This window comes from Cydia pomonella, chromosome 1, assembly GCF_033807575.1.
Source record: "Cydia pomonella isolate Wapato2018A chromosome 1, ilCydPomo1, whole genome shotgun sequence".
Classification (NCBI taxonomy): Eukaryota; Metazoa; Arthropoda; class Insecta; order Lepidoptera; family Tortricidae; genus Cydia; species Cydia pomonella.
Genome location: NC_084703.1, coordinates 20,593,635 through 20,609,498, shown reverse-complemented (window position 1 = coordinate 20,609,498; position 15,864 = coordinate 20,593,635). Strand labels below are relative to the sequence as shown.

The 15,864-nt window shown below is 35.2% G+C and overlaps 1 protein-coding gene across 1 annotated transcript in view; it reads right to left on the bottom strand.

Annotated features, from left to right (window-relative positions):
• Positions 1 to 15,864, bottom strand: part of LOC133527150 (E3 ubiquitin-protein ligase MYCBP2) — a 185,246-nt gene that overhangs the window by 132,427 nt on the left and 36,955 nt on the right. The window contains exon 34 of the mRNA XM_061864048.1: positions 12,281 to 12,446. Within this exon, the coding sequence (XP_061720032.1) occupies positions 12,281 to 12,446 (166 nt within the window). The remainder of the gene's footprint in view (positions 1 to 12,280; positions 12,447 to 15,864) is intronic.

The following is a 15,864-nucleotide window of genomic DNA, read 5'->3' as shown; positions in this document are numbered from 1 at the left end:
AAATTAAAAACGGCTAAGGACGCCATGCTTAGTAGGGTTTTATCGTACGTTAGGGACGGTTGGCCGCCGGAATGTGACATAGACAATTTAAGGCCATATTTCAACGAACTTTACGAAGAGCTCGGCTGTTTAATGTGGGGTCATAGGGTAGTGATACCGGAGAGCTGTAGAGCTAGGGTATTAGAAATAATTCATGAATCCCATATGGGTATCGTGAAATCTAAAGCGATGGCCCGTAGTTACGTTTGGTGGCCCGGGGTAGATGAGACTGTAGAGGCGGCGTGCCGGGCGTGCGCGGTGTGCGCGGCGCACGCGGACCAGCCGCCGCGCCACGCACCGAGCGCCTGGCCCTGGCCCGCGCGGCCCTGGGCGAGGCTGCATTTAGATTACCTGGGACCTATCAACGGTAAAATGTATCTCGTCGTGCTAGACGCCATGTCGAAATGGATCGAGGTATTTCAAGTGCCCAGTACAGCCGCTAGCTTTACAATAAATATACTTACGGAGTTGTGGAGTAGGTACGGGTTGCCTAAACAGTTGGTGACTGACAATGGGCCACCGTTTCCAGTAAGGAATTTAAAGAGCATACCAGTCATAACTATATTGAGCACATATTCACAGCGCCCTACCACCCCGCGTCCAATGGGGCCTGTGAGAACGCGGTCAAAACTGTGAAACGAGTGATAAAGAAAGCTATATCGGAACAAAGACCCGTTTTAGAATCTCTTAATACTTATTTATTGCATTACCGTAACACAGAACATTCCACGACGGGAGAAACGCCTTCTATGCTGTTAATGAATCGTAGACTCCGCACTAGGTTAGACGCTTTAAAGCCAGATAGGGGAGCTAAGGTCCTAACCGCACAGAAAAAACAAACGGAGGCGGCAGGAGGGACGCAGCGGAGGGTGGAGGCGGGAGACACAGTGTGGTACCGGCAATACTTACAAGGTGAGAAGTGGGTTCCAGGTACGGTTTTAAAAGAATTAGGGACAACAAATTATAAGGTTATTGATAAGGATGGTAAGGAAGTGCACAGACATATCGATCAGTTGAGACGGAGGACAAGTAGGCTAAGTTCGCTGGCAGGGCCAAATGAAGATTTGGTTCATACTACCCAGGAACTAGTGGTGAGGCCCGAGGAGTTGGGTGAGGGCGTAGGTAATGGTGAGCTCGAAACGGAGGGAGAAGAAGAGACGTGGCATGATGCTGACCGCGAGGATCCTCAGCCGAGCCCTGCTAAAGCACCTAACGCACCTGTACCGCCCCAGACTCGCACTGAGCGTCATGTGAGACAATGTCGTATAGACAATCCTCCTAAGTATAAGTACTAATTTAAAGGTTACCATAGGTAAGTAGATAAGTACTTCATTTGGGGTTGTAATTGTAATTAAGTGTGGAGGGATGTAATGTAGGTAGTTAATAAATACTTTGATAAACGCCTGACAGCGCAGGTAGAGTCAAGAGCCATCCTTGCAATACACGAATACTCCTAACGGTTGTGTTTCCGTGTGCTCCTGTAAATATAACTATCCCGGGGGATTTATTGAGTACGTTACAGTAATTACACTCGGCTGCCCTCCCTCCGCGCCTCCGTTTTCGTAATTGCTCTCTAGGAGTAGGACAGACAAGACCATGTGGATAGTGGGGTAATATTATTGTTTGAAGTCGCAATGGAGTCTATTCAGCCCTATATGCGTTATTCCCATCAAAAAAATTGTTTTGAATGAAGAATGGTTGACCGTCAACAACATTTGCTCTAGGTGTGGTTATTGGAATTATGACCAGTGCGACGCCAATTTTGTTAACTGGCGAGAGGTTCAAGAATTATTTTGCCCTGAATGTACGTTTGAAATGAAAGTATATATCTAAATATTAAGAAAAAACTTCGTCATTCAGAGGAACATTTTGTTGTGTTGTTTTATTTACACGAGAAATAACATTTTTTGTTTGAATTACATTAGATTAGAATTAGTCATTACCGAATAAAAAGTGTTACTCGTATCGTTTTTTAATGTTGACATTATTTTTTGTGTAAATTACCAAGTATTTTTATAAATAAACAATTTTATACAGGACGTCCCAGGACTATGAGACATCAAGGGAAAGTACCTTAAATATCGTATATAGGATATTTTGCTCAAAGAAGACTTTATGTTATTTTTAAATCAGTAATTCTGCTTCTGTATTTAAATTTAGTTTAAGAATTACTTACTTCGTCTGGGAATCGAACCAAGTTAAATGTGAAAAAAAAACCCCTATTTTTATGATGCCAATCGAAAGAATGAACAAAAAATAATAATTCTTCTTGAGTAACATAGTATTTTCAAAGAAAGGAACAACGTAAAATGTTTGAGTCAAATTTTAAGAAAATTATTAAGTCGGTTCGTTTCCCAGATGAAGCATGTAATTCTTAGAAAATCTTTAAATTAAGAATTACTGACTTTTAAAAATAACGTAGTCTTCTTTCAGCAATATATCCTATCTACGATATTTAAGGTACTTTCCCTTAATGTCCCATAGTCTTGGGACGTCCTGTATATATTATCATTAAGGTGTTACAAAGTTGTTTTAAAAAAACATCCTATATGCGACTTAACGTTATAATGACGTCACCAGCACCAAAGTTTCGCTCTCTGCAGATTACCATTCCTTTAATATGCATACGTCTTAATCAAATCAAACTGCTTAGAGAAATGTTTTTTCTACCAACTCATTTTTTAAATCTTTCTGACCAAATAATAATTTTGCAGCTCAACTATATATTAAGCAGATAAATTATAACAAAAGAAGAGCGATATTGGTTATAATGTTAACCATTTGTGAATTATTTTCTGAACAAGAGCTGTGGCTCTATTTTTATTTATTGCCAGCAATTTGTAATGGTTAATCTTCAGTATGGTCAATTCTAATTAACGTTCGGCCAACACTGCAATGCACTATTATTTCTGCATAAAATAAGAGCTTTTTCGAGCAAGTGTGATCAAATAGTACATTTCAATGCAATTGTGCAAAGTGTGTCATTATTCACGAGTCCCGAGATGCTTTTTATGAGCCTACACCGAACAAGTAAATAATGACACTTGCACACGTTCATTCACTGGACGACGTTTATTATTACATTTGCGAAAAAATCACAATAAAACAAATTTTGATTACGTGAGAATTACACTTACAGACCTTACAATTACGAGATTTCCCTTGAACTTTAATGATATTGTTAAGAGCCCGGTAACGATTTTAGAGCAAAGATTTAAAATTGATAGATTTGGTCGTTGAAATTGTACACCTCTTGTTACGTTATACGTAATATTTAAATAACAAGTAGTGGTTTCTATTAGCACGTCATCTCATCTTGCCTTTTTATAATGAGGTCGCAAACGTGCGTCCCCGGTAATATGTGACGTGAAGGGACAGTTTTTAAAAATTCATCAAAAAATTATGGTGGTAAATTATACAAAATGATGTATCAAAATTACGTTGAAAATAAGTAGATTTTCATAAAAATTGTCACTGCACAAAATGAACAAAATTGTCACAAAAAAATGACTTGAAGTAATTGCTGGAGAAAATTGATTTCGTCAAACTTTCATTTCTTCTTCTTCTTCTTTGTTAGGGGCTATGTAAGGCTCTACAGCCTAAATATCACTGCGACCATTCCTGATCTATTGTGATCGCCACCTACTACAACTCTCGATGCAAACCTGCAACTTCAAACAGCTGCAGGATCTTCTTGATCTCGAGAGACCTTAACTCCTCCGGACGTAATATGTGTCTACCCAGGATTGAGTCACGAGTGCGCATTAGGCAAGGGCACTCTGCGAGGATGTGCAAAGGCGTCTCCTCTGCCTCCATGCAGAGTCTGCACCGCCCCATATGTCACGTTTCCCCATAGTGAGCATGTATTTATTTAGGCCGCAGTGCCCAGTAAGCACTCTTACCAAGTTGCGCAATTGGTTCCTAGACAGCGCTAAGGCATTCGAGGCCGCTTTTTTGCTGAAGGCCTTGATAAGCGCCTTGGAATGATTCAAGCCTGAAGTTTCTCTCCAGAGTTGAATGGTTTTGTCGTGACAGTAGGTCTTTAGGGTGAGCCGCGTTAGGCTTTTGGGGATACCACAAAAAGGCTCAGGACTGAAGATCTTCCCCTTAGCCCCTGCTCGCGCGAGTTCGTCGGCCTTTTCGTTTCCTGCGATACCCGCATGCCCCGGGACCCAACGTAGAACAACCTTGTTCCTGGCTCCAAGGTTGTTCAGTAGCTGCCTGCAGTTCTCGATCAGCCTTAATGTAGTAACATCAGAGGTTAGGGCCAAGAGTGCCGCCTGGCTATTCGAATGGATATAGATCGTATTTTTGCCGTAGTTGCATTGCAGGTTGATCGACGCACATTCTAGAATGGCATATACCTCTGCCTGGAATATAGAGCAGTAACGTCCTAGGTTTAAGCTAATGCCCTTCCTAGGCGCCTCGCCATATACTCCGCAGCCTACTTCAGATCCGGATTTGGAGCCATCAGTGTACCACCTCAGGCTTCCTTCTTTCCACTTGATTTGACTGTTTGACCAGTCCTCGCTTTTGGGGAGTTCCACTGAGTAAAGTTTGTGTGGACAATATTTGGGTGCCATCGTGTCGGCATCGGACGGCATCCCAAGAACAGGAATATCGTGTACTGATTCCTTAAGCAGTCTCAGAGTTTGCGATAACCAGTTACCTCTCATTTCCACTACTTCAAATTTATAATAACAAAAATATAGACTGTTAAAGTTGAAGTACAGGATATGTGTAATACAAAATTGCCATTTTTAGAAGTCTAAACTTTAAGAAATTTACAAATAAGAGCTTTAATTTCAGTGCTTTACGCGCGTTTACCTAAACTTCCATCAGAAAATTAAACATTACTAAGTGAGTCTGTTTAAAAAAAAATACAATAAAAGATAACAAGACGTGCTAATAGAAACCAGTACTTAATATTTCTAATAGTTAACAAAAGGTGTACAATTTCATCGACATTTGACATTTTTGCGACTAAAATCGATAACGGCCTCTTATTTCAGCACTATACACTACGTTCAGCGATGATTTTCATTGCCAAAAAATATCACAAAAAACTAATTTTAAATACCACTTTGTGGCGTTTGGAGTCGAGACACTAGGGCCGTGGGGTCCAAGCGCCAAGATACTATTTAAGGATATGAGTAAAAGGCTCATAGACTCTACCGGTGACCAGAGAGCTGGCAGCTTTCTCTCGCAGCGCATAAGTATTGCCATTCAGCGAGGGAATGCTGCCAGCATCTTTGGCACAATGCCGCGGGGGCCTTATTTAGATATATTTTAATTTAGATTAGTTTTTACCATTTTGTTTTATTATATGCTGTATGTTTCCCATTAAATGTTAATACAAAAAACTAATTTCATAAAATAACACTCCCACAGTTGCAATTTCAGTTGAATTATTATGATACAACTAAGTTTTAAGTAAAAATACTGAAAAAAGCGGGCGCCGGTTTCACTTATAAATTTTTCATTTTTTCTGTTAACGACAGCCAGCATGGTAGTGATAGTTTCATTCAGCCAATATTTTTAAAAAATGTTTTAGTGAAATATCGTAATTTAAAACATTTTATTTACCTATATAATAACAATCGTCATTATTTATGCATGAGACATTTATTTGTTATGGGTCATACTTTACAAATTATTTACGAAAAACTAAAGAAAAGGAACCTTAGAATTGATTTTAATTAACTTTCCCTCTTTAATATCTTTTTAAATATTGATCATTGCAAAAAGTGTACTGATTCTTTTTTGTTGAACATTTTGTGTAGATTATTTACGTTTAACAACGTTTTTTGCTATTAGCCACCATTTACAAGTTATTTACGAAAATACAGAAAAATGGACCATAAAATGGATTTAAATCAACTTTTCCTCTTTAATATCGTTTTAAATGTTGATCGTAGCGAAAAAGTGTATGGAATCTTTCTTGTACACAATTTTATGTAGATTATTTGCGTGATAGAACATTTTCTGCTATGGGCCACTATTTACTAGTTATTTAAGAAAAACGAAAACAGGGACCTTTAAACACTATCAAATATGGAATCAGTATGCACGCACTAATTTAAAAACGTAATAATTTAAAAACAACGTTAAAAACATTATTTGAATAATTATTTTTTTTTGTTCTCCTTAAACGCAACCATAGTTATCTTTACAATTTTAAACGTTTATACTTACCTATTTAAAAAGTTTTGTACAATTGTTTAACAAAAGCATATGCGGTTCTCTATTGTGTAAAAATTTTAAAATACTTAGGTTAAATCAAAAACTTAATGTTATAATAATGAATATAAGTATGTCATATCAGTCTTCAAGAGCTAATTCTGCCTTGCTAACAACATATACTGACTAATCACATTTGAAAAGTCAGGCAATTGTATTGTTCTCTTTGAATAAGTCCTTTATTTAAACGATGTATTTTTTTATGCAAGTAATGCACTTACGATAAGCAAGGCACCAGCACCATCAGAAAAATCTGCAAAATATGACACTTGATTTTCATTTTAAATATTATGTGTCTAAGTACATATGGGCTATACTTTTAACTGGTTAGTAGTGTACCTATGTAGTAATGCTTAAATAATGTTTTGATACCTAATATATGTAATTTCCTCGTATGTAATGTGAAAAGCAGTATGTGTCACATGGTAGCAAAATTATTTCTACCTTGGGCGTTAACACTTGAATCCCTCACTACGCTCAGGATACAACGTACGCCCACGCGGTAAATATATAATTTTATTTCCTTCTTACACAATTTACTATTTAGGAACACCTTCACATATATAAATAACCAAAATACCTATAATCTCAATAATGCTATGCATGAGCTTTATTTTTATTGCGTTTTACACGTCAACCACTATAGTTTTTTTTTGCATTAGAAAGAAAGTAAGCAATCTTCACGTGTTTTTTATTGAAAAACACTTTTGATAAATAAGTCACAGCAAATATGGAACAATTAAAAATCGTATACGATTATTTACATTCTTTGTTTTCATAAGTAATATAAACTATTTTTTTCCAATAATTTTTAACAAAAAGACACATCTAGATTGTTTACCTTTTCTCTATTGCTTAAAAAACGAACTATTGCTGACGTTCATTTGTGCATGTTTACTCATTAATGTGCGAAGTAGCAATATAAGTGCAAATCTATAACTTTTTACACACGTTGCGAAAAACCTTGTGTTTTGTCTTTTCTTTTATTTTCAAATGTGATTGATAGAAAATAATTTTTAAGAAAAAAAGACTTCAATGAGGGAGACCGGTGAAAGAAAGATTATTGTTGATTTTGGATTTCATACAATGAAATTAAACAGACAGCGCCCTACGCCTAATTATATAGAAAAGGAGGTAACATGTTTTTTTTTTTGTCACTGCACCCACCTTGACACATTTCAGATTTACCCTATGGTTGACTGGTAAGATTAAGGCCCGTAATAGGGTATTCGACTGTATTTAATAGTAGATTTGACGAATGCTCGACTTCAAAGTCTGGAGCATCGTCGCAAGGTTGCCAGCCTAACGATCTTTTATAGGATACATTTCGGAGAGTGTGCTGAGGAATTGCACAACCTTATTCCTCCGTCCCCATTTCACCATCGGACTACCAGACAATCGGCACTTCGGCATCGCTTCATGGTAGGTATTCCACAAATACGCACGAAGCGTTTCGTTTCAACATTCCTTATGCGAACTGCCAAGGAGTGGAATGCCCTGCCCGAGTCTGTGTTTCCGTATGAGTACAATCTGAATCTCTTCAAGGCTAGAGTAAATAGGTATCTCATAGGTAAGCGTGCACCACTGTAGACCGCATCATCACTTACCATCAGGTGTGATCGTGGTCAAACGCCTGCCTATCCTCCATAAAAAAAATAATCGAAACTTCACATCAAAAATGCCAAAAACAATTTCCCTCTTTAATTATTTTTTTAAAGTTAAAGGTACAACTATTTGCACGCATGGGATCCTTAAAAAAATATAAAAGTCATATAGTCTTTGATTTTATTAAGCAGTATTCGCACGATCATACACGACTGTATCCTATAGGTTGAAATGATGATGCGACCAGGTGGTCGCGTAGACGTAGCCCGCAGCTATATTAATTGGCTGTATGCGTTTTCTTAGTGAACACATGTTTTAAAAAAGTAAAAAACAATACAGTAATAACTTGCCCGTCCGCTAAAACACGACAATAATGGTTTGAATTTTTTTAATTTGAGTTTGACCATAACGAAGTAGTTCCCGTAATATTTTTGCTACAATAAGGTGAACATTTCCGAGCATATTGGAGAAAAATAAATTATTTCACACCATGCATGAAATAGAGCACCAGAAAATTTTAAAAAAATAACTAAATAGGATAGAAATATAAAAATGTGCCTTGTAAATCTAACTGCTTGGCAAACATGCAAAGAGAACAAATTGCCAAACGTGAAGAGTTCCGTTCTGTTCATCATCAGCAGTTCTACTTCATCAAATGTCACTTCTACAAATGTAAATACTTGATTTGTTGATAAATATACTAAGATCACTATATATAACGCCTTTAATATTTGAGAAGTTCCCTCAATTCCTCATGGACCCCATCGTCAGATCTCGAACTTGACAAAGATATGTCTTGAAAATCTAATTTACTTAACAAACACAGCGAAGAGGTCTAAGCGCCAAACGTGTACTAAGCGTCGTTGAAGAGTTCCATTCTGATCATCATCAGCAGTTCCACTTCATCGAATGTTACTATTTTAAATGTAAATGCTTGATTTGTTAAAGAAAATACAAAAATCACTATATGTATGACTTTCACATTTGAAAAGTTCCCTCGATTCCTCATGGATCCCATCATCAGAACTGAGTTTTGACAAAAACGGGACCAATCTGTATATACATAAATTCAAACAAAAAAATAATTTTCAATATCGGTTCAGAACCTCCTCCTTTTGAAATCTTGAAGTCGGTTAAAAATATAGACAATGTCAACAGAGGCAATTCCGTCCCTTTCGGTAATAAATAAAGTATATTTGGAACAATAAGCAATCATTATTAATTAAAATATGTAAATACCACATCAGGTGAGATGAGTGAAGATAATATGTTTAGGAATTTCATATAACCTTACACACCTAAGCCTGTAAGGCAACCTTCTTTTGTTTTTAAACGTCAAACTATGGCACGTCTTGGCATTCAACCATAAAAAACCTATAAGCAAAATACTGCCATTATGCTTTTTTTTTCTTTTTTGTATTTTTTGCTATTGTTTATTATTATTTCAGGGTTTCCTAAAGGGGAACGAGGTTCCAGTTAAAAAAAAAACTTTATAGGGCTGTATCTCCTAAACCGTGCGACGTAGCGCAAAAAGAATTACATTTTTGTTCCCCTTCAATCTCCACGCACTGAATAACCTATCACATTAGGACATGAAACAATCATCATCATCATCATCCTATTTTTATTATTATGTCATTGCAAATTTGAGAAAAGCACTATACAAATCTCGGCGAGAAACAGGGTTGCCCGACGCGTATCCCTATCTGACCTCGCTACGCTCGGCCGTCTATATCTACTTGGCCTGCACCCCTTCGTTTCCCGGCCTCTATAGTAATATACTAATCCGTAACAGCCGTAACACCAATTAGAAAACCAGTTGTTAATTTGGAATGTACAGCGCAATAATTTGTTTTTATTATTTATCTACACATATATCATAAACCCTCTATGGTGCACGGAGACAAACCGCAAATTATTTACGACTAGCACAAAGATAAACTGTTTTGTTGAAACAAATTTCTTATCTGTGAAATTTTTATTATTGCATATTTATAACATTATTATCAATTTTATAATTACATTTAATTTTAAAACAACTCAAAAATTAAAGCCATTTGACCTGACCTCTATTCTATCATCAGTCGAGATGTTTAAGTATCAAATGCGAACAATTTTTCCAAATCTTGCATGTTACCGTCTGGCAAACACAAATAAAGTAAAAAAAACAACGGGTTGCACTCCGGGAGTGCCGGCAGATGTGAAAACTTGAATATTAACGTTGTGCATTTTTAATATTTTGGAGATATTGAGTAGCAGTTTTATAAAAATAGATAATTAGCTATTATACGTACGTAGATAAATTCGAGTGTGGAAGATATTTTGAAATGCGAATTTTAGTGTTAAGTAATATAACATATATAGAGTAATTCATAAGACGTGAGCAGGACTACAGCATACGCAATCAGTAAATGTTAATGAATCGTTCACCATCATATTAAGTAAAACAATCACGCTTCTTTTCTGTTATTTAACTTTTTAGTAAGGGAAAATTTGAGTATATAAAATCATGGACACACAACAACACAAAGATATAATACAATTAACAAAGATTAAACCTCTTTAACTGTTATGACAGCACTTTGATTATGAAGAAAATAAAATGTCACACTTTAATAAGATACGATTTTTCAAAAGTAACCAGGCTTCGATGAAATTCAATTTGCACGTCACCATGACGTCACGTGTCCGTCTTACGAATTTCCAATCTGACGGTCACGTGACACCTGACGCCCTGACGCGAGTTTAACATTTTTTCCCCATCACAAAAAGTGCACACCGCCGCTAAAGGTTTCACTTCAAAAAAAACTCCCTTTCTTTTGGGTGCTAGTACTAGCGTAAGACAAAGACAGTTTGTTTCTCTCTGTGTATGGTTGAAATGATACAATCCCTGGCCAAACTATACTTTATATCGAACGATATGGCAGTTGGGGCCGACTCTAGTTTGACTCTGAAAATAAAATTGTCAGAAAAGCTTTCATTTACTTCCATTTTACGTACAGTTTATCTTTTAATGATTTTGTATACAAATTGGCTAATTGACAGTTTTTTGTAAATAATGTCAAACGGTCTTGATTTTCCTGAGGATCTAATGGGAACCATGGCATTTAAGCAACACAAAGATCAGAAATGAGAGTTAAAGTCTGACGCTCGCACTCGACGATTGAAACGCCACTAACAAATTGATAATGTGATGTGACGTCACATCATATAAGTCTGTCTTAAATGTATGGAAGATCAAGGAAATTGCCATTATGACCCTGAAATATTGTGTTGATGTGTATAGTTGTCATACAATTTATTTTTCAATAAAATGCATGGAATCGTATGGTACCATTTTTTGTCTATTTTTGAAATACAATTTTTTTTTTTAGGCTGGAGCCTTGTATTTTTTTATAATATCAATATAATTTATAAAATTCCACTTTTTTATAATGGATGGCTCATTTTCTATCCATTTAACTAAATTTTGTTATAATATTGTGTTATTTTGTTATAACCTTTGTCAAGTACCCAATTGTGTGTTGTGTTGTTTATAATTGAACTATAGCAACCTCTTTCGTGTAAAATGAGGGATTAAGATATTATTACATATTAAATAAATAAATAAACATCATGGGACAATCTTATATAAATCGACCTAGTGCCACAGTAAGCTCAATAAGGCTTGTGATATTAGATCACGATATATATATATATAATAGATAGTTATAGATAAATACGTAAATACAAAGAAAACATCCATAACTCGGGAACAAACATACACTAATAAAAGCCCTGACTAGGATTTGCCCTGACTAGGAATGCATGTACTTCCTTTGTTGTTTTTATTTATTTATTATTTATTTATTATTTTTTTTTTTTGTTTGACATTTAGAACTTATTCTAGAAACATTCTAGACTAGTATTTTTTATAAAATTGTTTTTTTTTTGTATGACGATATTTTGTGAAATTCTTAGTATTAAATTTGATCTATGAATTATATTCATTAGTATTATATATGGAATAATATTTACAACATCAATAAATTGTTCTGATAATTAGCTTAAGATTATAATTAGCTTATGTAATACTGTCTTACTATTCATAAGTGCTTGTTGCTAGGCCATCATAAATAAAGTATATTTGAACTTGAACTGAACTTTGAAGCCAGCCTTCTGATTCGTAGGCAGCGTCGCTATCGACTGGGCTAAGAGGCCGTTATATTAGTTTTGTTATGTTCTCTCTGCCACACAATGTTATATAAGTAGGCATTAAAACACACGTCTGATCATAAAACCCACATTCATATTTTCATGCCTTTCATTACAAGGCAGTCACATAAACTACTATTATTATGAGATTTCCAATGGCTGTGATGGGGTGCGGCAGTATTGTAGTACGGATATTCCTTACCTTAACAGCGGCTGGCCGTCCAGTACGTGATGAATAGTGGGGGGCGAAGAGAGCTCCAGCCCGCGCGCCAAGAGCAGCGCTTCGCTTCCGTCTTGCGCCGACTCCGACTCCGCCCCCGTGGGACTCGCGCCCATCATGGCCAGCACTTGGACTTCCACTATTGTTGCTGTGAGACAATAGGGATGTTGACATGAATCGCGAATGTTTGTTTTTATCATAGCATGGAAAATTTTAATGCTGAAATAGTTATTTGTACAACAAGAGAGCTAAGTTTGATATTTCTTCGAGTGCTTGTTTCGAGTCCCGTGCAAGCGAAAGATTCTATAATAGATTCAATTTAGAATCTTGAGCGTAGTAAGGGACTCAAAAGCGCACGAGATGTAAATAACTTTGATCTCGTGTAGTACACAAAATTTTTCACGTCAATCAGCCATCAAAAAATACAACCTGAAAAATGTAATCTGTCTTCAGCACTATTCCACTCATGTTTTCTGAAGGTATTCTAACAACTTTAATTACCGCAATAAAACAAAACGAAAGAAATTGCAATAAAATAATACGAAAATAATGAATTAACGAACATAAATTGACAGTTCAATCGACAACTTTTTTTTGTAAAAAAAAAAACTTTGTGAGATACGGTCCGAATGGCGGATACTACTATTTGTCAACTATAGTAGAGATCGTTAAAAGTAGTTAAGTAGAATTATTTACTGCATAACAATTGCGTACATTTGTATAAGTTCATTGTTTTGATTGTATAACAAAATACGTAAAATATGGTGTTTTTATTAAATTTTATTATTTAAAATTAAAATTATTTCATTAAGAATGAAGACCCGTAGGGTGTTTTGGAACGATGCGGTCTGACTTATTTCGGGGGTCTATTATAAACCGTCAATATACCGTTGAATTACGTATGCACGCAAATTTACTAAAAGTAGATTCTTTGATGGTAACAAGTTTCTTTTGTAAAGACAAGGATTTTTGTGCAGCAGAGTTTAGGTACGTGAAAACATCTATGTAATAAACATTTTTAAAATTATAACATAACATGTAAACCTTTTAAAATATATCATATTATTCCATATTGTTGCTTTATTAAACTTGTTATTCATTATTTTAGATTATATAAGTACTTAATATCTTAGGAATTAAATACTTACAAACTTTGATCAATTCCTATGCTGACAGTTTGACAAAAGTTTGTTTATTCACCACATCATGTCGTCTTCTATATTACATGACATCTTGAGGCGTTTAGGCGCGAAATTTTAAATATTTGTAATAATTAAGTAGGTTGTCGTTGAGATTCAAGATGGCGAACACGTCTCTAGAATATTTTTTTGTGTTTTGCTCATTCATGTAGTTTAAAGTGTAATATTGATAGCTTATTATGCAGTGAACTATCGTAGAAGTGTGCAGCTTATGAAAAACTAATCTTGAAACGCGTTTAACCATATTTTAATCAACACCCGGCAATCCATCGTGGCTTTTAGTAAAGTCCAGCTATCTCTACTAAAAGCAACTACCGAACAACGTCATGCTCTACGAGCACACTTAAAACTTACAACATAACTTGACATTGGCAAAATCATCATAGATTTGATGGAAGCCATATTTTAAAAGAAGAAGAATAATTAAGTATTTATCTATAAAATGAAAAGAGTTCTAAACATTTGGCAACGTCCCAATTAAGGAGGAGTTCAGAAAAAGTAGTAGTAGTATTATGTGGATTATTTCTTTTTATTTTATGATAATTTTTAAACTTTGCATTTTTCCATAAAATAAAATACAATAATATTTAATATAAAGGGGCGAATTCAACTTTCATTCAAAAAAGCAAACTATATCGTGTGACATATCAAATGAAAGGCCCACTTTAAATCATCTGAAATATATTGTTTTCATAATTTTAAATTAATCAGTTTGGAAGTTATTTAAGAAAATAGGCGAAAATTAACCATGTCCCCCCCCCCCCCCTTATCTCCTAAAATAATGGACATAAAAAAAAATTAAATACAGAGAATAGTTCTATACCTATAGATTACAGGAAAACATATAAAAATTCTATGGTATTTAAAATAACACCGTTTAAGGAGTACGAATGATTATATTTCGCCGAATGGCCGAATGAATTAAATTTAAAAAATAGCAAAGCAACAGTAAATAAAAGAATTTAGAAATGAAGTATACCTTTTTATAAAGAGAATATACTATTCTTTACTTAAACCGCATCCGAGGCAGCGACAACAGGATACTGAAGGTGATTGCCGACAGATCAGAGAGTTCCATCCTGTATACATGGGTCAAAATTATTAATTAAAATATTACGACATTTGTATACTTGTACCTATTGCTCTTTTGACATGAAATCATTATTTATGGGAATATGAATAACAATAGTAAATATTGACATTGTAATTATTATTCTAGTCTATTTTATTTTGAATTTGACATGTTAATATATTAATTATTTTTGTATTCATTATTTCAACTAATTTTTATTTTACTATGAATCATGATTTCATTGTTATTATGTCAATATTATTAATTATTTATTATTCTTATTATGTTTGGATATGATTTGATTTTAATGTACTTACTAACCCCAAGCTATAACGATGGTACTAACAATTTTTTATGGAATTCTGATAGTACTGAAATAAAAATATTTTATTTTTTATTTTATTTTTACTTTTGTCATACATATCTTTGAAGTTAAGTGTGAAATTTTTGAAATAACTAAACGCATAGCAAACAAAATGAATAAATTATTAAAAATATTCATATTTGGTGGCTTATTGCGCTGAAACTATAAGTGATATCGCTTTTGTACCTATGAGAGGTTTATAGTAAATTTATCAAGGATTATTTCGTTCCTAGACACTTTTTATGTATCTCGTACGGTTTTTTTTTAAGTGGAATATACCATGCTCCGGGACATAATCGAGGGTGTGCTGGAGGGGAGGGGAGGGTAGATAAAATTTAACTTTTCCTTATAACCGACATATCCTGATAGATAAAAGTTCTCCATTAAGTATGCCAAATTTTCAGGTAATTGTATGACCTCAAATTATTTGCACCAAACAATCAAGACTTGTTGCAGCTACTGAAAACCACTGAAGTTTTCAGTTGTGCCATCAACATGGAGTTTGGTGTCGATAAATGTGCGGTTATGCATGTACAGCGGGGGAAGGTTGTAAATTCAACAAATTTACAACTTTCTGAGACAATGCCTTTTAGATCTATGTCTGAATCAGAAACCTACAAATGCCTTAGTGTGTCACAGTCGTTGGGTACTCGTATTGAGGAGGAGGAGGAGGAGGGTATTAGGCGGTAGGTCGTAATGTCCCTCCTCACATACTCCTTTGGCATACTAAGGTGGACTCAGACCGAGTTGGATGCCCTGGATCGGAGGGCCCGGCTACTGCTCACCACACACCGTATGCAACACCCCCGCTCGTCAGTTATGATGAGATTGTACATCCCACGGAAGTGTGGAGGTCGAGGCTTCCTAAACGCCAAAGATCTCCACAACCGCAGGTGTGCAATCTAAGGAATTATTTCCTTAACAACGAGCG